The 23,546-nt window shown below is 42.7% G+C and overlaps 1 protein-coding gene across 8 annotated transcripts in view; it reads right to left on the reverse strand.

Moving 5' to 3' along the window:
* The window catches only part of cdk14 (cyclin dependent kinase 14), a 98,288-nt gene that overhangs the window by 35,570 nt on the left and 39,172 nt on the right, over positions 1–23,546 (reverse strand). For all 8 annotated transcript variants that reach the window (XR_014124150.1, XR_014124151.1, XM_035525925.2 and 5 more), the window contains 6 exons: positions 22,062–22,156; positions 21,344–21,423; positions 20,156–20,250; positions 15,687–15,749; positions 7,723–7,846; positions 2,299–2,419 (listed from right to left, as the gene is read on the reverse strand). Coding sequence is in view for 6 of the 8 variants with exons in the window: in XM_035525925.2 (XP_035381818.1) it covers positions 2,299–2,419; positions 7,723–7,846; positions 15,687–15,749; positions 20,156–20,250; positions 21,344–21,423; positions 22,062–22,156 (578 nt within the window). In the remaining 2 variants the exon portion in view is untranslated. The remainder of the gene's footprint in view (positions 1–2,298; positions 2,420–7,722; positions 7,847–15,686; positions 15,750–20,155; positions 20,251–21,343; positions 21,424–22,061; positions 22,157–23,546) is intronic.

The raw sequence follows: 23,546 nt of genomic DNA on the forward strand, positions 1-23,546 counted from the left end.
CATTGCTTACATTCTAGTGTTAGAAGTTCACTGCTGGTGGTGGAAGGATGGTGTGTTGACCCCAACTACAACAACCCCTACACTCATCTACTTTCCAGACAAGATTAAATGAATCTGTATCAAGGTTTTTTCAACATGTACCAGAGAGAATGTGGATGAGTAACATGTTCCTGTGCTGTCCTCTGCAGTCTCCTTAACTACCCCCAAGCCAATCCCTAATGGCATTAGCAGAAGGTTGGAAGTCTCTCTTCATCAATCCCTCCATGTCCCTATAACTCCATTTACCGCACACATCTACACTGAATGGAAATTATTTTCATACAGTATATCTTGTCTTTTAATATTTTTAATCAGACAAAGTTGTGTGTCTTGATATCACTCAAACATTGGTTATTGCCAATGTCTAGAAAAATAAATAATTTCCTTCAGAAACCTTACAATGCTGACAATTTTGGCATCTACATAATTGGAACTAGTCCTTCTTTATCCAGACCAGAACTTTCATAAATGGTGTATCTACAGCCATATTGTAGCTATAGCTCTGTAACAGCCTGTGGTAGGCTGCCTTCAGGATCAAGAATCAAAGCTCAGGTTCAAATTTAGTTAGGGTTTCAGGGGGGTTGTGGTGTTATGTTGCTCTAGGCTGGACTGCAGCACCAGAGTTCGGTTGGGCAGCTGCCTCGGGTACTGTTCTTTGTATGTCCAGAACTGCAGTGGGCTTTATGCCAGTAGTCACAGAGCACTGGGAGACGCAAGTCTGCATCCTAATTAAGTCAACCAGGCTGCACTGTTTTTGGCCACCCTTAGAAAATGGTGGTAAGAGTACAGATCATACAGACAAACCCAGATAAAACAATACACCATTTTGCATATATTCAAAAACATTAAAAAGTACAATAAAAATAAATAAATTCATGAATAAATAAACTCAATTTGGTCACATATTTACTTAATCCTCTCTGAGACAGGGTGACATTTTTGTGGTCTTCTGCCTATGTTTTGTAGAAATGGGGAAGGGGTGAGGGGCACTAGACTGAGAAAGCACCTGCTGTGCCTCTACCTCCCATATGTGTTTGTCAGTGATGCTAATCACTGTAGACCTGTGCAGCGTCTGTGTAACTGCCTCTCAATCAAAAAGGAAAACACCTGCCACGGTCTACTGCTCCTCTACATTAAGAAGCGTGAAAGGCACAGTTTTGTGTGTGTGTGTGTGTGTGTGTGTGTGTGTGTGTGTGTGTGTGAGAGAGAGAGAGAGAGAGACAGACAGACAGACAGACAGACAGAGAGCGCGAGCGAGCAAGCATGACGGATGTAGTAAAGTGTCTAAGAGGTACGCTGACAGAGTCAGAGAAAAGATGATGTACAGGGGTGGGTGTGTGTGTGTGTGTGGATTGATGGAGGCTGAGGTTGAGGAGGACACAGAGACCAAAAAGTAAATGTTATGAAAATGTAAAATTTTATCCTGGTGGGGACAATTGGTTGGTCCCCAGAATGCAAAATGCTCTCACTTACAGTTATTTAGGCACAGTAAAACACATATAAACTCACACAGACAGTGATACAAGATGTGTTTGTTGGTCTGTGTTTCAGACTGGGCTGAAGACTAGTGCACGGGGTACAGGAAACAAGATAGTTGCTTAGAGGTTTATTATGAATGAAATGAGAGGGTTAGACCCTATGTGAAACACTAATGGTTTGGCACATGATATTTGACATCTCATCTTGTGTATAAATACATTTTAAGACCATTATTTTTTTTTTTTTTTTTTTTGTATTCAATACCTACACTTCAACCCTAATCAAGAAATCCACATTCTATTAATATAAAAATTGGAAAACTCCACAACCCTATACATGCCCACCCCTATAATAGCAAAGTACTGGCATTACCTGGCAATGGTAACATGTGGAAGACCAGCCCTACATTTTTAAGTCTCAACAGCTACCGGCAGATTTGCTAAATGGTAAGTATAGATTGGAACTTTTATTTTCTAGATACCCATCACTAACTTGTGATTTACAAGTATTAACTGAACATATTTACATACTGGAAAAATGATAGGCTCATATAATTTCCAATAATTTCTATTTATACTAACTCAGATTTTCCAATGAGATTGTGGCCATTTTTTAAAAGAACCATATGCCAGTTTTCACACTTTTCACACTCAAATTCCACTCAGCGGGATTTAATAAAAGTCATTTTACAGCTTTAAGAACTCATGGGGGCCACAGCAGGAGTATGGGGCACAAGTCTGTCGGGCTGGAGCCGTTGGAGGTGTGTGATGCTGAACTCACCACATGTCCAGGCAAGTGGAGTAGTCTGTGGACCCCAGCAATACATCCGGAGGCCTGTACCACAGTGTAACCACTTCATTAGAGTACGTGTGACTGGGTACAGACTTAGCACGGGCCAGACCTGCAAAGGTACATGTACACAAATGTTAGCAACATCGCCAATACTAGCAGTACTGTGTGTTTACTGTGTGTGTACTGTGTGTTTATCACCTGCTGCCCCCAGACACCTTCTAATTTAATCACATTATTACAAACCGCAATGTTCAATGTGTCAGAACATGAGGTACAGAACTCTGTGAACTTGAAAAGTCATTCACACAGAACAGAATTTATAGAGTAATTCAGAAAAAAAAAAGAAATCTTCACTTATGACTGTGTGCGATAACTGAGCCAGGTGTTTAACTGCGAGCGCAGTCCACCCTACAGGCCTTCACTCAGGCGGAAAGAGGTTCCTCCCCGTGCCCAGCCGTGCTTTATTTAAGTGAAGCTCATGTCCGGCTCAACAATGGGGCTATTTATTCAGAAAGACTAGAGGCTTCCCTCCCTTGTGCTCTTCACTCTAATTTGCAGTCAATAATCCAGACTCTAAACAATGGACTGCATCAGTGTTTGGAAGGGGCCATTACAGAGAACACAGGGAGAAGTGATGATTTTCACAGCTGGGCCACAGTGAACGCGAGCCAGGAGGGAGGGTGAGTGGAGAGGTTAACTCAGTGGAACTATAATAATCATTAAAGCGTGGTCATGTGATAATGCCCCCACTGAAAGGCGAAATAATGAGACGGGGGGAGGAGAGGAGAGTGTGAGGAAGAGAGGTGGGTGAGGAAGAGGAGTGGGTGAAGAAAGTCAGTGAAAATGAGGGTGGTGTCTGCTCCATGTTCGAACGTCCATCCTGGGGCAGTTGCTATGGTTACACAGCAGGTGGAGCATAGGCAGGCTTTGTGAAGAGGTGAGAGTCACAGTGAGAACAGAGATGACATTCCATTTTAAACTTCTCTAAAGGGTGGCATGCCCCACTTCAAAGACCCAATGAAAAACAGTGTGGGCTTTCCCGCCTTTGAGGCTAGAACTGTTGATTCAAAGAAACCAACTGCCATCCTACAGAGCCAGCCAAGAGCTCAGGGAGCACGGTGTGAAGGTCAGGTTATCTAAATTATACATCACTCACTGTCACAGCAAACACAGCATAACCACCATATTCAACCATAAAAGTCACACAGACAAAAACGGAGACATAAGGAGACTCTCCAACAGTCATTCTCTACTGGCCACTTCCAGCCCCTGCTCTTGCAGCACATACATCCACGCGCACACCCGCACCAACATACACATGACCACACCCACATACACACGCCCACACCCGCACCCACATACACGTGACCACACCCGTAACTGCACCCATACACACGACCACACCCACATACACACACCCGTACCTGCACCCATACACACGCCCACACCCACATACACACGCCCACACCCGCACCCACATACACACGCCCGCACCCACATACACACGCCCACACCCACACCAACATACACATGCCCACACCCACATACACACACCCGTACCTGCACCCATACACATGCCCACACCCACACCCGTACCTGAACCCATACACATGCCCACACCCACATACACACGCCCACACCCGTACCTGCACCCATACACATGCCCACACCCACACCCGTACCTGAACCCATACACATGCCCACACCCACATACACACGCCCACACCCGTACCTGAACCCATACACATGCCCACACCCACACCCGTACCTGCACCCATACACATGCCCACACCCACACCCGTACCTGCACCCATACACATGCCCACACCCACACCCGTACCTGCACCCATACACATGCCCACACCCACACCCGTACCTGCACCCATACACATGCCCACACCCACACCCACACCCGTACCTGCACCCATACACACGCCCACACCCACACCCATACACACGACCACACCCACATCCGTACCTGCACCCATACACACGCCCACACCAACATACACACGCCCACACCCACATACACACGCCCACACCCGTACCTGCACCCATACACACGACCACACCCACACCCGTACCTGCACCCATACACACGACCACACCCACATCCGTACCTGCACCCATACACATGACCACACCCACATACACACACCCACACCCGTACCTGCACCCATACACACATGGCCACACCCACACCCGCACCAACATACATGCCCACACCCACATACACACGCCCACACTCGTACCTGCACCCATACACACACGCCCATGCCCACATACATATGCCTATTCCCTTTGCCAAACCTATCTTCTTTACTTCACTTTTACTAAATGATATTGCTGCTCCGGACACTGTACACAAAAGGTCATTGCCAGAATATACTACAGAACTACAGAACTTTATTAAACATTCTTTAATGTGATTTACAGATCATTTCAATACAATAAAATTATGATCCAAATTGCCATTCATCAAAAGCCAGCAATGTAAAGGAAGCTGGGACAGTTTTCCCTATGTTTTGATCTATCCCATAGGTTGGATAGACATTGCGACTGGCTCTTAGTCTGGCAGGTAATTTATGAGTTTGGACATGGAATCTGGAGCCCGAGGCAGAGCTCTAGTGCACCCACAGCCCAAAGATGCTGCCCGCTTCATACTCCTGACTGATTAAGATTTTATATTCCCCACTTACTTATCACAGTGCTAATAAAATCTGTCTTTTTAAATGAATGAGTTGTCAAAATCTTGAAGCCTACTTCATTAAAGTAAATAGATGATTGGGTGAGGCAACTTTAGCATCACTTGTATGACACAGGAAAAAACAAGTGATTGTAGAAATAATTGAATGTAACAAGTTTAATTGGTTGTTTCATATATTTTACCATATTTTACATATTTACTCCATTTGTCTAGTGGTAAAATTACACTAAAATGTTTTTTTATTATCCAGAATTTACCCCTTCCAGCCTCTTTTTGTGGGGTGTTTTACAGACAGAGGGTCAGTACATAGCCAAGTGAAGGTATTGATTTATCATTATGCATCTGCACTCTTCTCCTGAATTTCTACCTCTGACAACTATTTTGCCAGCTAGCCTTCTAGCCAGATAGTGCTAGGCCCACTGACAGATTTACCATTCATAGCCAGCAAAGGGAAGAAAGGTTCAAAGCATGATACTGGCAATAACACAAAAAAGGGACCTTTGAAGTGTCCAGAGTAAGAGGTAGTAAGAACTCTTTATGATGAACTTTATAAATTAAATTTCTTTTTAAGGATTACTGGATGTTAAAGTATTCTTGATTTCTTAATGAGGACATAAAACATATTAAAACATTTATGACAGGCCTATAGTTCTAGGTAATATGTGTTATAATGGGAATTCATGAAATATGAAGTGAGATGTTTGGCTATTAGTATCAAACAGATATCCCTTTGGCATATTCTCTATTTCTGTTTGTTTACAGTAATTTCTTCAATATGACCTTTTAACAAAAGCACTGAGCGAGTAGAATAAGATAAGTAAGCCTACATTTTGCCTTTGTCTTTTGCATGTGTAACTACTTTCAACAATCCACCTTGTAACTGAGGGTTTCAAGTGCAGCATTAATTCTGAGATCCCCATCATAAGCAATACTGGCATTGTAACTGAAATAGAATCATTAACAAATTCAATCAGGAGATTAAATCCTCTCTCCCTCTCTCTCTCTCTCTTTCACACACACACACACACACACACACACACACTCACACAAACACACCTTTTTGGTTCAGAGAGAGTCCATTTTATGGATATTTGATGGGTTTTACATTTGAGCCCCAGGCAAAAACCACCCAAAAATACCCTGCAGATAGACAGTCAGTGAGACATATAGACAGATACATAGATGGCTACACTATTCATCCCTGAGGGCAAAATGGGCAAAGGGTCAAAACAATGTGTTCTAACTTTGTGATCACATAACTCTCTCTGCTGGGATTTAGTGTTTCAGCCTACACTCAGTATGCTGGGTGAAAGCCACTTTGATTGCCACAATGTACTGTGATGGTTGTCCTTTGTGGATCTGAGCTCATATGAGATGCAGAGCTGAGACACTGAAGTAGAAAAAGCTAAACCACCTCGCTTAAAGTCACACTCAAAACAACACAAGGCCACAAAAGACATTCACTGTCAACCATGTCACACAAATGAACTTCCTCACTGTTACAAGCTGGGCTCTGCTGCAACCTAATGAGGTACAGTTAAGAGCAGATGAGTTAATGTGCACCCATTCACTGAGTTGAAGCATTAGACACACACACACACACACACAGAGCTGATGGCATGCCTGTTTACCAATAGGCAATACATCTTGTGTCAAAATTTCTCTTCTTCACCACTTTAAAGGATCATTCCAGCATCATACCTCAAAATCATATTTTATTTAACATTCAGAATAGTTTAAATTATTTTTGACTGCAAAACTCTAAAACAAAGCAGTTGATAAAAAAATTTCCTAAAACTATGAACATGGAGTAAAATATGTTTTTATTACTTTTAATACTGGAGTATACCTTGAACCAAAATCTGTTTACAGCACCTTACATACCAGAATTGGTTTATCCAAACAGACCCATCTTCACAGACACACACACAAGCTACAAAAACAAACTTTGCAGCACAGCAACCTTTTAGAGACCATGCATCTTCACAGCTAATTATGGAGGAGAAAGACAGTGGAAAAGACAGTAATTGTGGCGCTTTAGCGGGGGATGGCAGTAATCACAGTGGTCTAGAGCGGAAAGTTAATAATGGTGGTAGTCGGGGTGGGGGTGGGGGGTGGTCGGTGGCATTGGTCTCCATGTCCCTGTGACTCTGCTGAGGACAGCCATGGGCAGACAAGTGGTGAGCTGAGCCAGCACGGGAGAGAAAGACCATATGCTGCTCACCCACTGCCCAAATGCCCCTTCAGCCACCAAGCACACACAGGGTTTTGGTGTTCATGAGTGTGTGTGTGTGTGTGTGTTGTCCTAAGACTCTTGCCTGAGTGTCCAGTCCTAACCCGAAGGGAAAAACAATGTCTCAGCAGGTTGAAGCAATCGGTCACACCCTAACTCTGTCAGGGCATACTGCACACACACTGCCCTCCCATACAAACATACCCTCCAGCCTGCGTTTCATAAATCCCTACCTCTGTCTATGTGTGGGTGTGTGAGTGTGTGTATGTGTTCGTACATCTGCCTCAGTATCAGGACAAGTCAGGACAGCTTTACACACACACACACACACACACACACACACACACACACACACACACACACGCACGCACGCGTGTGTGTGACCAACATATGGCACAACAACAGGAGGAGATATACACGCAGTCTTGAAAAACATGCACAGTACAAATGAGGGGATAGTGTGCGTGTTTACCGAAGTCGGCCAGTTTGAGCTCTCCACTGTCGCTGATCAGGAGGTTCTGGGGTTTAAGGTCTCGGTGCAGGATGTACCGCTGATGGATGTAGGACAGGCCCCTCAGCAGCTGAAACAGGAAGAGCTAAACACACACAAAGAGATGCACAAATTAAATGCATACTGCCTTCAGATACAAGTTAAACACATACTGCCCTCACACCCAGTATCCATGTGCGAAGACAGTGTTTTAGCCAGTGTTTTTGTCAGTGTTTAACAGTATGGCTGTCTAGGTGTCACCATCACTAGTCCAGCCCTTGTTTTAAATAAATGGCCAGAGCAAATCATTAGTGAGAATGGTGGGTGGGTGGGTGTGTGTGGCTTTTTCCATGCTGTTGTTGCAAAATGAACTGCTTTTATGAAACTACTATAAAAAAAAATTAAAAAAAATACACACCAACAGCCACAAAAATGGACATGTATGTTATAAAATAGCTGCGTGTAATACATAATAAAAGTGTATTGCAATAACGATGTAGAGGTCGTAAAAACTGTAGTGTTGTACACAAGGTTTACAGAGGTCCTTCATCATCTGTGACACTGAGCACTGATGTTAATTGCTTCATAGTAATGTCATGATGGTGTGTGCATATACAAACCATCATGACATTTCTACACCGCCGCCCCCACACCCACTAACAGACGCTCTCAGCAAGTACAGTGTGGTCCTTGATCATCACAGTCAGTTACAAAAACAGCCCATATTGTTCCATGGATGCTCCTAGTCAACATTAAAAAGGAAATAGCCCATTAAGTATTTTGTTGAAGATGCCTCCTCATTCTGTGACAATCATGGTATGAGGTCCAGCACTGGGTGGAGCACAGACGGGGACCATCGCTGGGTGGAGCACAGACAGGGACCAGAGCTGGGTGGAGCACAGACAGGGACCACAGCTGTGTGGAGCACAGACAGGGACCACAGCTGTGTGGAGCACAGACAGGGACCACAGCTGTGTGGAGCACAGACAGGGACCACAGCTGTGTGGAGCACAGACAGGGACCACAGCTGTGTGGAGCACAGACAGGGACCACAGCTGTGTGGAGCACAGACAGAGTACACTGAACAGTCTCTATATTGCAGACTATAGTGCAGATCCACTATTGTGTATGCATTTATTCAGACTTGTGAATTTGTTTGTGTGTCCAAAACCATCATCATGTGTCCATCAGATTTTATTTGCCTTCTTCAGGCCTTCCATTCATGCAACACTACTGAACTCACACTGACTCTTCACACCCCACATTTCACCACTTTATTAACATAGCACTCACTTCATTACACACAGAGAGCAGAGTGGAAAACCATTTCTTGATTTACACAAACAAGCCTTACAGCTTGTGTGACAGAGGTGACTTAGGTAAGACATATCTGTCCACAACAAACAGCTTTACAGCTTGTGTGACAGAGGTGACCTAGGTAAGGCATATCTGTCCAGAACAAACAGCTTTACAGCTTGTGTGACAGAGGTGACCTAGGTAAGACATATCTGTCCACAACAAACAGCTTTACAGCTTGTGTGACAGAGGTGACCTAGGTAAGACATATCTGTCCAGAACAAACAGCTTTACAGCTTGTGTGACAGAGGTGACCTAGATAAGACATATCTGTCCAGAACAAACAGCTTTACAGCTTGTGTGACAGAGGTGACCTAGATAAGACATATCTGTCCACAACAAACAGCTTTACAGCTTGTGTGACAGAGGTGACCTAGGTAAGACATATCTGTCCAGAACAAACAGCTTTACAGCTTGTGTGACAGAGGTGACCTAGGTAAGACATATCTGTCCAGAACAAACAGCTTTACAGCTTGTGTGACAGAGGTGACCTAGGTAAGACCTATCTGCCCACAACAAAAGGCTAAAAACAGCTGCTGGGACACAGATAGGGTAGAGAAACAGAAACAAACTGGTAAAGACAGAGCTGCATATCTAGCTTCAGAGGAGTAACCTACACAAGAGATGACCTGTTTAATGATGAAGCAGAGAGAGAAAAGAAAGACCCAAAGCTGCAGATAAGCTTCGTACAGGTGATGATGATGATGATGCAAGTGGAAAGCTCGGGGCCAGTAGGGTTTATCTACACAGCCGGTCAATATGAAGCTCCTGTGCTCTACAGAACATCAATAAATCTCCCCTCATCCATCCCAGGCCCCCCAAAGTCCCACCCACTCAAATCAGAGTCTACAACACACACAAAAATCTCCTTCAGATTATCAGATCCTTCTGTGTCTGAACCCAAGGGCATGCGTGTAGGAACACACAGGCAGACACAGAGTCAAAGGCAGTGTGATACAAATGAATGCCTTAGTACATCCTAGTCCCCTTTATAATAGACATTTCATTTCTGGGAAAATTACAGGACAAATTAGTTCAAGTTCAAATTCATCAAGTACAGACCCATCTCCATAACACTGAAAATTCTCATTAAAGCTATAAATTAGTGCCCCCTCACACACAACACCCTAGATAAGGTTCTGCTGACAAGCCTACATCTGGCTTTAGCTTGCGCTCTCACACACACGTGCGCACGCACGCACGCACACACGCACGCACACACACACACATCACTACAGCACTATAGTTGGCACATACTTAAATCTGACTCAGTATCATGGTCCAAATTTCCTTGAATTTCTTTGGATCTGTAAAAGTCAGGAAAATCTTCCTGATTTCAATTGATCTGCTCATGCTCTCCTTCCCATTCTACTTACAAATGACTAATATATTTTTACAGAGTAGTGTCTGGTCCTGCACCTCAATGGCCTTGAAAGGCCTGTCAAAAGATTTGTACCTTTATTTTGTTAGAAAATGTATTTTCTTCTGTGTTTGCGTGTGTGCTTGCATGTCTAAAATGCTCTCCACTCTGTCTCTCTATGAATCATGGTTCCACTCGTCACCTGGATGAACTACCAGCAGACCAATTCTGTTCCCTTTCATTTCCCCCCAGAGACAAATGAGCAAAAAAGAGGCACATTGGAACAGCACCCTGACCGCACCAATCTCCACCCACTCACACTGCTCCCCAGTTTACCACCAAGAATAAAAATACTTAGCAACTGATTTAGATCAAAAGCAAGAGGCATCAGGAGAGACATTTCTGCCATGTGGAGTATTTTAAATATTAACTTACTCACATGAATATATAATAAGCTACAAACAAGCTAGTAATCAACTAAGATCACTCACTAATGCACAATGGCCCTGTGCGTGTGTGCCTGTGTAGACAGTTGGTATGTGGGAGTCTATGTAAGGCAGCTGCTATAGGGAGTCTGCAGTGTCTCCTGTGTTTGTAAGCCCACTCAAGCCCCTCATTCAGCAGTCAAGGCAAAGCAAGGCCTGCGTGTTAATGAGGCAACACTCCACCTGCTCTGGTCCATCTCCACGGTGCTCCACCCCAGCACCACACTGCTCCAACCCCGCACCGCACGGCAGCCCTGGGGACCCCCCGGGCTCAGCACAAGGACGTCTGCTGCTGTATAGCAACAACCCAGTGCACTCCAATGACTCAGACATAAGCAGCATGTGTAACAAATGCATCACCAGTGTGAATGCAACTGCCTCTAGAACTCTATACAGCAACTTCCAACCACAGTGTTAATAGCATGGTGTGTGAGCAGTGTGTATCTGCTGGGAAGCCCTGAATTATTCACTTTTGTTCTCAACAAGTGTTAATATACAGAAATCTGCAGTGCATTACCCAGATTAAAAACTTTGAAATGACACTGGAGGATGCTGGGTATGCTACCACATTCCCCTGTGTTTGAATTTATGGGGGGGGGGGGGGGGGAGGAGATAAAGGTACTAGACAGGGCCTCCAGGGGGCAGTGAAGATATGGGAGCCCTCAACAAGGTTACTTCAGGCAGAAAGTGCTCCAGGCTCCTGACCTCTGACCCTCCAGAAATATCAGTCTTACAGAGGCAGAGCAGCCATAGCTCACTGACCTTACAACAAGTAAGGAGCAGATAAGAAAAGCTTAGCCTGGGAGCTGCTTTACTTATTAGTGCAGAGTAGAGTGAATTCGGCAGCTGGACATCAGCCCAGAGCAGGTGTGTCATGGTTCCACCCCCCACCCCCACCCCTCGCTGCCTAAACCATAATTACATTTGCTACCCATCTATTGCTGCCTCTGCAATGCTAAATCTGTAATAGCTTTTATTGGCCTAATACATGGCAGAGAGGCAACATCACCTTCAGAACATCTCAGATGTAGCTAATCTCAGACACTAAACCAACTTCTCCCTCCATGTCCAACTCAACAAAAAGGAGTTTTGATCATTAAAAGATGAGACATTAAAAAAGAAAAAACTCCCAGGAGTCATCACATCTTACGGCACTGAACAGTCTTTGGATTTCTGAGAGGCTGTCATGTGCAAATATTCTGAGAAAATGTGCAGATATTCTTGAAAAACTAAGTGTTTTTTTTATTATTTCAACAAGACAACTAGGCAAGCTAGCAATTTTCACGTGTGTCAAAAGACAACAAGCACAGAATTTGAGTGATCAATGACTACTCCGAAAATGCCTCTACCCCTAGAAGTCTGTTATCTAGCAAGTTGTCCGGCGTACAGAGACCACTTTGCATTTTACAATTGTTGATTATATCCACAGTTAACAATAAATGGCAAATATGAAGTCTCTTGGAGCTCACTTATACAAAAAAAAAAAAAAAAAAAAAAAAAAAAAAAGACATCAATATTACAGTTATAAAATAGTAATACAGGTTTTTTCCTGAGGCACTTAATTGAAGTGCCCAAAAATCTTTGAAATGTTAAAACATGAATTATCTTTTATGTTATATAAGCTTTATGATACAGCTGTGTAATAAGCTGCGTGTTCTATGGATCAATAAAGTATACATTTGTCCCACATTTCTATACAGGGCTGAAGCCAGAATCATAATTTCAGTAATGTCCATTCTAAGAAAAGTGATTTACAATGCTTGCTAATATGTCTTTATTGTCTATACAACTCTTCAAACCTCTCAGTCCTTCTTTTGAACATGTAACAAAATTGTATGGGTCCACCTATTTTTCACACTTAATTCATTCCACTCCATTGTTAATACTTTTCATAAAAAGCTTTGACAGGTTACACTGCTTGATGTAAATTAACCAAGTTATTTATTTATCTGGGATTTATTTCTGTTTAGCTAATTATTTAATTTATTCACCAATTTATTTTCAGATGACAGAAATGTATCAACTTAGTCTAAATCACTTTCACATTGTTTTTGATCAGGGGTGTAATTTTTTTTTTTCTGGGCTCCTTCAGAGTTTGCCAAAACATTCTTTAGTGTCTACCTCTTAAAGGGCCCAGATTTTATATTATACTTTATCTTGTTGTCCCCTTGCAAAGTTTGTGTGTTCTTACATATTGATCACTTAGCTAGCTAGCTTATATTTGTGTTGTTAACCAGGTCTAGCTAACAGGCTTTCATTATACATGGCAGCAGCTAAACATGGGAAAGTCGATGACTATTGGCAATTTCAAAAATATCAGTGCATTTTGTCAATTTAGCTGAGCTAAATTATATAAAATTAGCAAACTGAGGCCTGCACATTGTTATACTCTCATTGCTGGCTACATTATTGAATAAAGTGTCAAAACAAAGACTTATTTAAAAACTTAAACTCTTACCAACTTATCATCCACATTGACTCCAGTAAGTGTCGGGAAAGCTGTCACTTTTAGCTCTAGTCTGCTGGCAAATCCAGAGCTATATTGAGCCCAATTTTGAAGTCCACAGTAAAATGCCTGCTACAAACTCTTGTATTGGGTGTCACTTTAACTCCAGAAAGAAATTTAAGATATTTTGATTTGGTCTCATTTTCTGAAATAAAATATAGAATATCCAAAAACTGACCATTTGTATATGCACACCATTTCTATCATTCAAGTAGAGCAATCCGGAGTGAGTAAATTGTGAGGAGGGTTGATTTCACAGTTCATGAATATGCAATATAAGATAGCTTATGATTCACTATAGTCAATTAGTGTTATCTATGACATCCAAGATAACACCCAATAAACGGTGGTTAGGGGGAAGCATACAAAAAAATGTAAAAACTTAGAGGTTATTTTATGCTCTATGCAGTGCACAATAAATGTTGAACTGATGCAGAAGTATAAAGATAATCACATCTAATATAACATTTTGAGTAAAGAGGAAAAATACTGTGCAGGGCCTTTAAAGCTGTTAAAAGCTGTGCGGGGCCTTCAAGACTCAGTGTCCCGCAATTTCCCATTTCCTTTTTAGTTTACCGAAAACTGCAGTGTAAACCTTGTTTAATTTGGCTCTTTTGAGTGAAGCAGCAATTTGTTGTTTTCTTGGCCTCACTATACCCAAGCCATGACACAGGCCTTCATCGGGGGTTGTTAAAAGTGCATGTGTGGCCCCACAATTGTATGAAGTATAACAGTTCTACTGTGCTGCATCCACTTATAGCAGCATAGTAAAACAGTAAAACAGCATAGTAAAATAGTAGTTTTTTTATTTGTTTGCTCAATTTACAATTGTGCGATTATGGCCATTTAATGGGAGGTGCTATAGTGCAATTTACAAGATGGCCCTTGCTGCAGAACCAGAATCCAAAGAGTGGTGCTGGATCTGGTCCAACTCCAAAACTGATTCTTCTGAACCAAAACTGATTCTTCTATTCAGCACTCCCACTCACATCAAGATACAAGATACCTCCAACAAAGCCACTAGCTAACGATAGTAAACATAATCAATCATTCTTGGATCCAATCCACCAGTATAATTACATATATAACCCATTAATTATTATATGAGTAATGGGAGAACAAAGATCATTCTTCACAGGTACCAAAGTGTTAATTGTGGCCTTTACTGTTAACCACATTCTGCCTACCACTAACTCCTAAGTAGCTATTTTGCAAAAATATGTTTGCACCCTTTGCACATTCACGTTCCAACAATAGGACTTGGGCAGTAAGTCAGTAAGAGTCCAGGCCAGCATGTTATGTGGTGCAGAACAAAAAATGTAAAACATCATATTACTCCAGTAATTTAAAAAATGTGTCACTTGTTCCCCCAACACTGGCAGCAATTAACAATTAAAATTATTCACTCCCTCTCCATCTACCCCTCTCCACCCCCTCTCATCACGTCCAGAGAAACAGCAATGCCAACTCATCAGCTGTTTCCTGAATCTGGAGTCCTTTAGAGCCAATGCAGCAGCAGTCACACGGGGAACCTCACCGTGGGGGCGTAGAGGGGTGGGGGTAGCAGCTCAGGTAAGCCGCAATCACTCCGTCATTCTGCCCATCATTTATAAATGCCTAATTATTCATTTGAATTTTAATGAGACGTGAAGGGGACAAACACTTTATTTATGCCGATCCACTGAGCCAAAAGGGGAGATGAATTACATAAGCAACACAGCCTGAATCTATCCCCGCTACCTTCATCATCCCACCTTCTGGAACCTGGCCTCATTCACTCCATCATCTTTTTCGTTCTCCCTCTCTCTCTCTCTCTCTCCCCCCAATTTCTTCCCATCACCCTCTTTCTCCAAATTGCAGCAGTTGTTGGCTCTGCCACATGGTAAAGCCCTGACGGCTCCCCTCCGTCAGTGGAACAGCAGAGACCAAGCCTTCTGCTTCTTGTTAGATTAGCGGATTCCGGATTATGTGAAATGGATCTCTGTTGGCTCCCTACCTGTAAAGGACCCAAGTCTACTCAAACCTTTACTCTAAAATTTTACATATGAATAGCAAATGGAAACTAGTGTGGCCATCTCCCTCATTTCCACAAATGGACTTTATGTGCTTTGGCAGCAGTGAATCACAGAATAAAACATTAAGAGTGTTTTCAAAACTCTAGAAGGTACACACGCAGGCACATGTTTTCAGCCCTGGGTTGCAGACTGGATTGCAGAAGAAAAAGAAAAGAGCTGCTTACTCTGACATTGTCTGGATGAAGACCTCCAGGATGCTTATCCATGTACTGGCACAGGTCTGTGTGCTAAAGACAGACAGAGAGACACAGAGAGAGGGGGGTGAGTTATATGCTTAAGTGCTGATCTGGGAGGGATGTAAGTGAAGAATTAGGTTATGACTGCAGGTTTCAACCTTCATAAGTTCATAAGACTTTCCTTCCTGAGCTCTGAGTTTCTACTCACACACGCACAACAATCTGGCTTTCGTCTGCTGTAACAATGCACACCTTAATCTGGATGCAGGAACAGCAAGACCAATATAAAAACAGGGATGTGAGTGAACATCTAACGAACAGGATTTAGGCTTTGTGTATGTGAAGCTCTCTCTCTTTCTCCTGGAAAATGTCTGGAGGAACGCGTGGCCGTACATGCTGACCCACCCTGCATGTAAACACTGTTCACAGGAGGAAGGATTACCCATGATCCTTGTCTCGTTCTTTTATTGTGGACGGCCAGCCGCTCGAGGGGTGGTGGTATTTGCAAACTCCCGCTACTCTGCATGCTGCACCCCCCCCCCAACAAATGTGCTGCCTTTCATGAATAATGCAGCCAGCCACAGGAACAAGCCTCTATAAAGCCTGTCCATCACACACACTCCTGCACTCTGTCACACCAAACAAATTACAGACATACATGCGCGCGTGCACACGCACACACTTCGTCTTGCTCTGCTTTTCTCCCCCCAGTGTCCATCTTCATTAACGGATGGCTGTGGAAAATGGATTGATTTCCTCGGTGTGAAGTCTTGTGTTTGTTAGCAGCCTGAGCCCACAGCAGGACAGTGTGCCACGCATACTGAATGTCTGGCAGAAGAGTGCTGATAAGCTCACAGCTGGGGGTCCAGACTGCTATCGAAACAAAATATCCCAGCTAACGCTGCACCAGTGCCCTCATCCATGCTCTTATTGTCCAATCTTCTTTTATTATGATTTGCTTTCACACAATTTGCTGCTTTAGATTTCATGAATAAATCAAATGTTCCAACTCATTTTGATTTCATCTCATTTTCAGACAGGAAGTACATTATAGAGAAATATTCTTTATCTAGGCATAAAATAAACCAGTGACAGCATCTGAAATTACAGCATCTCACTTCTAATAGCTTCTGTACACACCACAGCTAAACCAGGATTTCTCCCAAAATTCTGCATTAAAAATATTCCCCAAGATTTCCCTCACCTGCATGTGTATGTGTTTGCCCTGCAAACAAAGCAGGTGTCCCTGACTGCAGTTATGGTCTGCAGTGTGAGGGTATGTGTTCTTGTGCATGTGTTAGTGTAAGCCAAGTGCTATACAGTGTGTTAGTACAAGTGTGTATGTTTGTGGATATGTACTACTGTGTGTGTCTTAGTATGAATGCATTTGAGTGTGTCTATTAATGTGACTGTGTGTATTAGCACAAAAATGAGCATTAGTGGAAGTGCCAGTGTGGGTGAATGTTATTACTGCAAGTAACATGTACCCCTGGGTCAAAAATGGAACTATGAGCCATTCACTGACCTTTGCTATCATTAGTGTATGTCTACAACTCCTGTGGTGATTTTATAATCCCTCCCAACATCATCCCATCTAGACTGAATATCTTACTGTGTAGTTCCACATTCTTCTTCAAAGAACAAAACTTTTTATTCATTTAAAATATTTTTTACATTTTGAAATATTGACTATTTCAGCCACACCACTTGCACTCTTAGATGTAAATGAGCCATGTTTGTAGTTACTATGCATGGCTAGCTCTGATTAATTTCAAAATTCTCTCTAGTGACAGTGAGCGTGACTAAGGGTAGGGGGCCAAGTGGAACTGTGGATGACTGAGGATAACTGAGGGTGTGGGACCATGGATGACTGAGGATGCGGGACCGCGGATGACTGAGGGAGCGGGACTGTGGTTGACTGAGGGTGCGGGACCACGGATGACTGAGGGTGACTGAGGGTGTGGGACTGTGGTTGACTGAGGATGACTGGGGATGGCTGAGGGTACGAGACCACGGATGACTGATGGTGTGGGACTAGGGATGACTGAGGGTGCGGGACCACGGATGACTGAGGGTGACTGAGGGTGTGGGACTGTGGTTGACTGAGGATGACTGGGGATGGCTGAGGGTACGAGACCACGGATGACTGATGGTGTGGGACTAGGGATGACTGAGGGTGCGGGACCACGGATGACTGAGTGTGGCTGATGGTGAGGCACTGCGGATGACTGAGGATGACAGGGGTGGGAGGCAATAATCTATATAAACATTATCATTATCATTATGTACTGTCTATGAAGCCTACAAGGGAGCACTCTGTTCTAAAGGAAAAAAACTAGTTCATTTTAGGAGTGCAGTGATAAATGTTCTGCATTCCTCCCTCGTTTTTAACTTTCCTCTCTCAGCACTCAGAAAAACACTTTGAAGCACATCATATCCATACTGCAGCCATCACTTGTTTGCTTATTTATTGTAAAGATATAACAGTTTGCATTCACACACTGGCAACATTACATGACAACATGGAAGAGACCATTACAACCTTGATCGGGGTGATCAAAATAATTTAGTAGCAGCTAAGCTTTTAAAAATATATTCAGATATATTTAATAAATATTCATTTAACCAACACAAATCTCATTCGTATTTGTTCCTTGGCTCATGGGGTCCAAACAACTGCTTTTCCTTGTGCAAAGACAGCCCCAGACCATATTAGAAAAAAGGTCAGACTGAAAGACTTCAACATGAATGCGCAAAAGAGTCATGTGCATGTGTTTCCATTTTGGCTGTTCCAATGTTATATCTTTGCCTTGTTCTCAAATCCATTATGACTCATCCAAAAATAAAAAAGCCTCTGTAGTTGTTATATAATGAATAAGAAATATTTACTACCTTACTAAATCCTCGCAGGCTCTTGGCTACGCTTTAGACTATTTCAACATTTGGTGAAATGCCTCAGTAATGTTTAATTAAAGACCACCTGCAACATGAGTACTGAGTGTTTTCCCTTTCTCTCATGCACACACACACACACACACACACACACACACACACACACACACACACACACACACACACACACACACACACACACACACACACACACACACACACACACACACACACACACAGATTCCTCCAGCAGCAGAGAGCCAGCATTGTACGTGGTTCAGGCTGAAGGAAAGCAGCTCGCTAACACTCAGATCTCTTCTGCAAGTACTTCTGCATTCTTAAATCTCTTTGCTGGTAAATTTTGTTTATGTAGGCTGAATGCAGGGTGGCTGATGCTTCTTTACAGCAAAGCTTCAGACTCCAGAAAGCTTTGCATCTCCCTACTAAAACAAAGTAACGGGAAGCTAACAATGAGATGCTAATTGCAGGATTCTGGACACCCGACAATAACCACAGGACACCAAAGGGCAGGTCCAACTGAAATGCTTTCCCTGAGCTCAACTGCTTGTCAGCTTTAAAACTTGACAAGGTCTCAGACACTAAGTGGCTAATGATCCTTTAGTAACAGGATTAATAGCTTCATCAAAAATAATAATAGAAAAATTAGAAAACACCTAAATTGAAATAGAGTAGTCCATCTGAGCTCAATCCAAATGGAAGTGGCGGTTTACTCTTTTAATAATCCATTTAATGGAAGAATGCTATGCATGTAAATGCTCGATTATGACTGTTTTCACAAGCTGAACTTTTGCATTATTTCTACACGTTCACTTACATCAAGCAATACAAGCATGCTGGGAGCTAAGGAAAGTGTGATTATGGTTGACCAAAATTGTTACTTTCTTCACTTGTTTCAGTGGTCACTTTAGTGAAAAAATACAGAGTAAAACTTTGAATACCACACGTCTTGGCTGTTAGGCCATATTTGTAGACAGTGGGGAAATTGTGAAACCACTTCTTTATTGTTGGTAACACTATCATTTATTTGCAGATAATTTAATCTTAATCTTAGACACAGGAAATAAGATTTTCATTTATCTTATCTTTACATGCAATTTCTCATTTTAGCATTGCATTCACATAGAATTTCTAATGCATTGTTTGTTATTTGTTACATTTTATAGTTAAGCCTGATTGTCCATCAGTGCTCACCACACACATTTAGTTTTAGAACAATATTTGTCCTTTGTTAACAACAAAAGGACCAACTCGGTAGGGCACCAACCACAGCAAACACTTATTCAATCAATCAATCAATCATGCATGTTTATTATAATATTAGGACCATAACCAGTCCAGCTAGGACTGATGAGCAGATTGGCTTGGCTTTTAATCGGCATTCTATTCATGTTTAATATAACACTCTATTTTAGTGATTTCAAGCACATTTAATTATTTGTTATATATTCCCTGTGTCTTTAGGGTATGGGTGTGAATGCTGGCGCATTAGTGCGAGTTGCACATGTTAGTGAAAGTGTTAGTGAGGTGACATGTCTGGTACTCACCACATACTCAAAGACGAGCGTCAGCGTCTCCTTGGTGTGGATGATGTCATGAAGCAGTACAATGTTTGCATGTTTCAAGCCCTTCAGCAGAGATGCTATGCAAAACAAGACAGAATAATGTAAATGATGGTTTCATGAAAAACAAACCAACCCTGTGAAACATTCCTACAACTAAAACAGGTCATACTACTGAATAAGTACTAATAAATTATAAAGTAAATCTGAATAACTAATAAGTACATTCAATCATCGAGCTCAAAAATGATCTGAGTGTGTGCGAACTGAGTGTGTTCAGCTGTGGGCTGGAGACAACTGTTATTCTTGGGCTGGTAACACTACTCCCAGCAGGACTTCCTGTGTCTCAAACTCACTAACAAGTTCTCTAGATCTGCAAATAGACAATGGAGTTGCAGAGCCCCTGCAAACAATCTCAGCACAGAGCTCTCAGTTCAGAACCTCAGAAGAGGTGATCTTGCGAAACCTTATTTCACCAGAACATAACACTCAAATGTTTACATTTACTGCAGAATAACGTCATCCATCAGTATCCATAGTCCTTACATAAACATTCAGGCTATTACTGTCTACAGCAGGATTTCCCAACTTTTTTTAATAGTTCAACTGAATGTTGGCCTACTTAAGATTTAAGGAGGGCTTGAGGCAAATCACTTGTTTCAGCTAGCAAAAAAGGCTGGGAACCTCTGGTATACAACATAACACTCACACTTTAGAGGTTACATATAATCCACCATAATCCATCTCTACTGGGTTACATTTTTAAATACAGTTGCACAGCTGATGGTTTTTTCTCCTGTATGCTGCTGATGTAGGAATGTGGTCGATGTCCTATGTTTGAAGCCATTTCACACAATAATTGCTGAATTAGTTCAGTTTTCAAAGTGACCTTGTGATGAACGCAGCAGGGAAGGCCGAGCAGGCTCCGGGTTCTGCGGCCATGGATCAGCCAGATCAAAAAGCTCCAATTATTTTCTCCTCTGCATTAAAACAGCAGTGGAGGTGAGAGCAGGGGAATTCTCACTCTCTCATAGCTCGCTCTTAATCTCCCTCATTTCTCTGCCCTTCTCACACTGAAAGTGATAACGAATTGCCAGAGATAACTCTCTCTCTTACACACACACACACACACACGGTTTAGCTGAGAAGGTGTTTAACAGGGGAGTCTCTCACCCTCTCTGATGGCAGTGAAGGGAGTTCCCTCCTCCTCCTGAAGCCGGATCACTTTCAGAGCCACTAGCTTCCCGTTCACCCTGCAAACACAGGGCCAAGTACTGTTAGCACTTCACATCAATGGAGAAGCAATATAGCTCAGCCAGCGTGGGGGAAGGTTTATTATGTTAAGTCAATGAAATGCAATTCAGGGGCAGTAGACTGAGACTGGGGAAGGCCATTAAAACACACCCCACAAATCAAACAAACATGCAGAGAAACACTTAAACAGCTATTACCATTCAAAGATCAATCAAAAACGTTCGATTACTTCACTGAAACAAATTTCATTTTCCAAATTTTAATTTTCACAGGGTGATGGGGTCCACACGCATTTACAATAACAAGGCACTGAAGCTTAAACCCCAGCAGTTAGATAATTCCAATCAGTGACAACTTTATAAAGCAGCAGTTTTGCCACTCATGTAGATGAGCTGTGTGATCCCAGGCCTCTCTACCACTTATCGCCTTAATCAGATGATACAGAAAATAAATGAAAATTTGCAGAGTATCAACCAGCAAATAACTGCAGACCATTCAATCAACTGTATGTCCCTTAGAATTATATAACACACACATTAAACCCCTTGTAACCTGTACATGTACAGAAATTGCACATATGCCCATACAGAGCACATAATACACACCCAGACAACTACACCAAATGTCTAGGACTCACTTGCTCTTCCCTTTGTACACGGTGGCATATGAACCCTCTCCCAGCCTCTCCAGTTTCTCATACGAATCCGCTTTCCCAAACTTCGGGCTGGTTGGCTGCAAAACAGAGATACTTCAGATGAGATATTTTTACCTTTTCCCAGGAGGAGCAGCAAGTGTAGACTGAAGCAGCATAAGACTACAGCAGTTCTTGGTGCAAAACAGAAGGTCAGAGCAATACTTCAGCACAGGTCTGCCATAACATAAGACAGCGGTGCTCTAATTGCAGGTGTAGGGCAGTGACGCTCTACATGCAGGTGTAGAGCGGGGATGCTGTGTTTGCAGCTGTGGGGCAGAGACTCTACCAACAGGTGTAATGCAGGGACACTCCGTTTGCTGTATGATGAGGGCACTTTACTAGAGCTGGACTGAGGTGATGCTCTACCTGCAGCTGCACTCACTATGAGCAGGAAGATTATCGCCAGTATGAAGAAGAGCAATACAAGTCTCCACACTGCTCCAGGGGCTGCTGGGTTTGCTGTTTGAAAGGTGCTCAAGGTGGTCTTAAAGCCCAGCTCATGCCTGGAGTGTTGAACTGTCTCCTAATGAACCAGCCTGATACTAACCACACGGCTGGTTGTTTCTAAAATCTGATGCTGAAGTTGCCAAATTAAATATAGAGCTTGGAGTTAAATACTCCATCCTACAGCACAGATCCCTGATACTTTAGTTAAGGCAAATTATTAGATTGTTATACTAGTAGGCAATATCCTGACAATGCATGAACAAGCTTTCAGAATTACTTACAGGCATGTAGAGACATTGATTTTGAAACGCAATTGAATAAGACTAAGAATAAGGCTCATTCCACAGTAGAGGAAGGGCAGCCGAGATGCCTATGCGTGGGACTAGCAGTATGGTTGAGCCACTCAGAAGAACTCGAGTCCAGTTTAGTTGCATAGCGCTTTACAACACACGTTGCCACAAAGCTGCTTTACAAATGTCTGGGTCCAGATCCCTAATGAGCAAGCCAGTGGTGACAGTGGCCTCTGGGTGGAATTAAGGAAGAAACCTTGGGAGGAACCAGACTCAAAAGGGAATCCCACTTCCTTATAATTGGTCCATGCTTTATTACATTACATATAGTCCATATCAGCAAGTTTGGTACAGGTGTCAGCTTCTCCAGTGGGGCTAGGGTGGGCAAGCTGTTTCTGCAGCTGTTGGGTGAATATGGCAGCATCAATTCATCTAAAGGCAGAGGAAACACTGAAGAGAAGGGGGGGTACCAAAAGAAAGGGCTCAACCACTTTTTTTCTTCAAAAAGGAGTATCCCATCCAAAATCATAGCAAGGGTTAATAGGGAATAACTCACCAAACACGCCAGCAGAATTCACAAGGAATTTCTCACCACAACACTCCAGCAGGGTTACTCAGAAATATTTTACACAAGCATGCTAGCATGAGAGGATAAGATAGCTGGAACAGCTGGAATTATGTATTTTCCCAT

This window comes from Electrophorus electricus, chromosome 1 (assembly GCF_041902795.1).
Source record: "Electrophorus electricus isolate QZ-2024a chromosome 1, ASM4190279v1, whole genome shotgun sequence".
NCBI classification, from domain to species: domain Eukaryota; kingdom Metazoa; phylum Chordata; class Actinopteri; order Gymnotiformes; family Gymnotidae; genus Electrophorus; species Electrophorus electricus.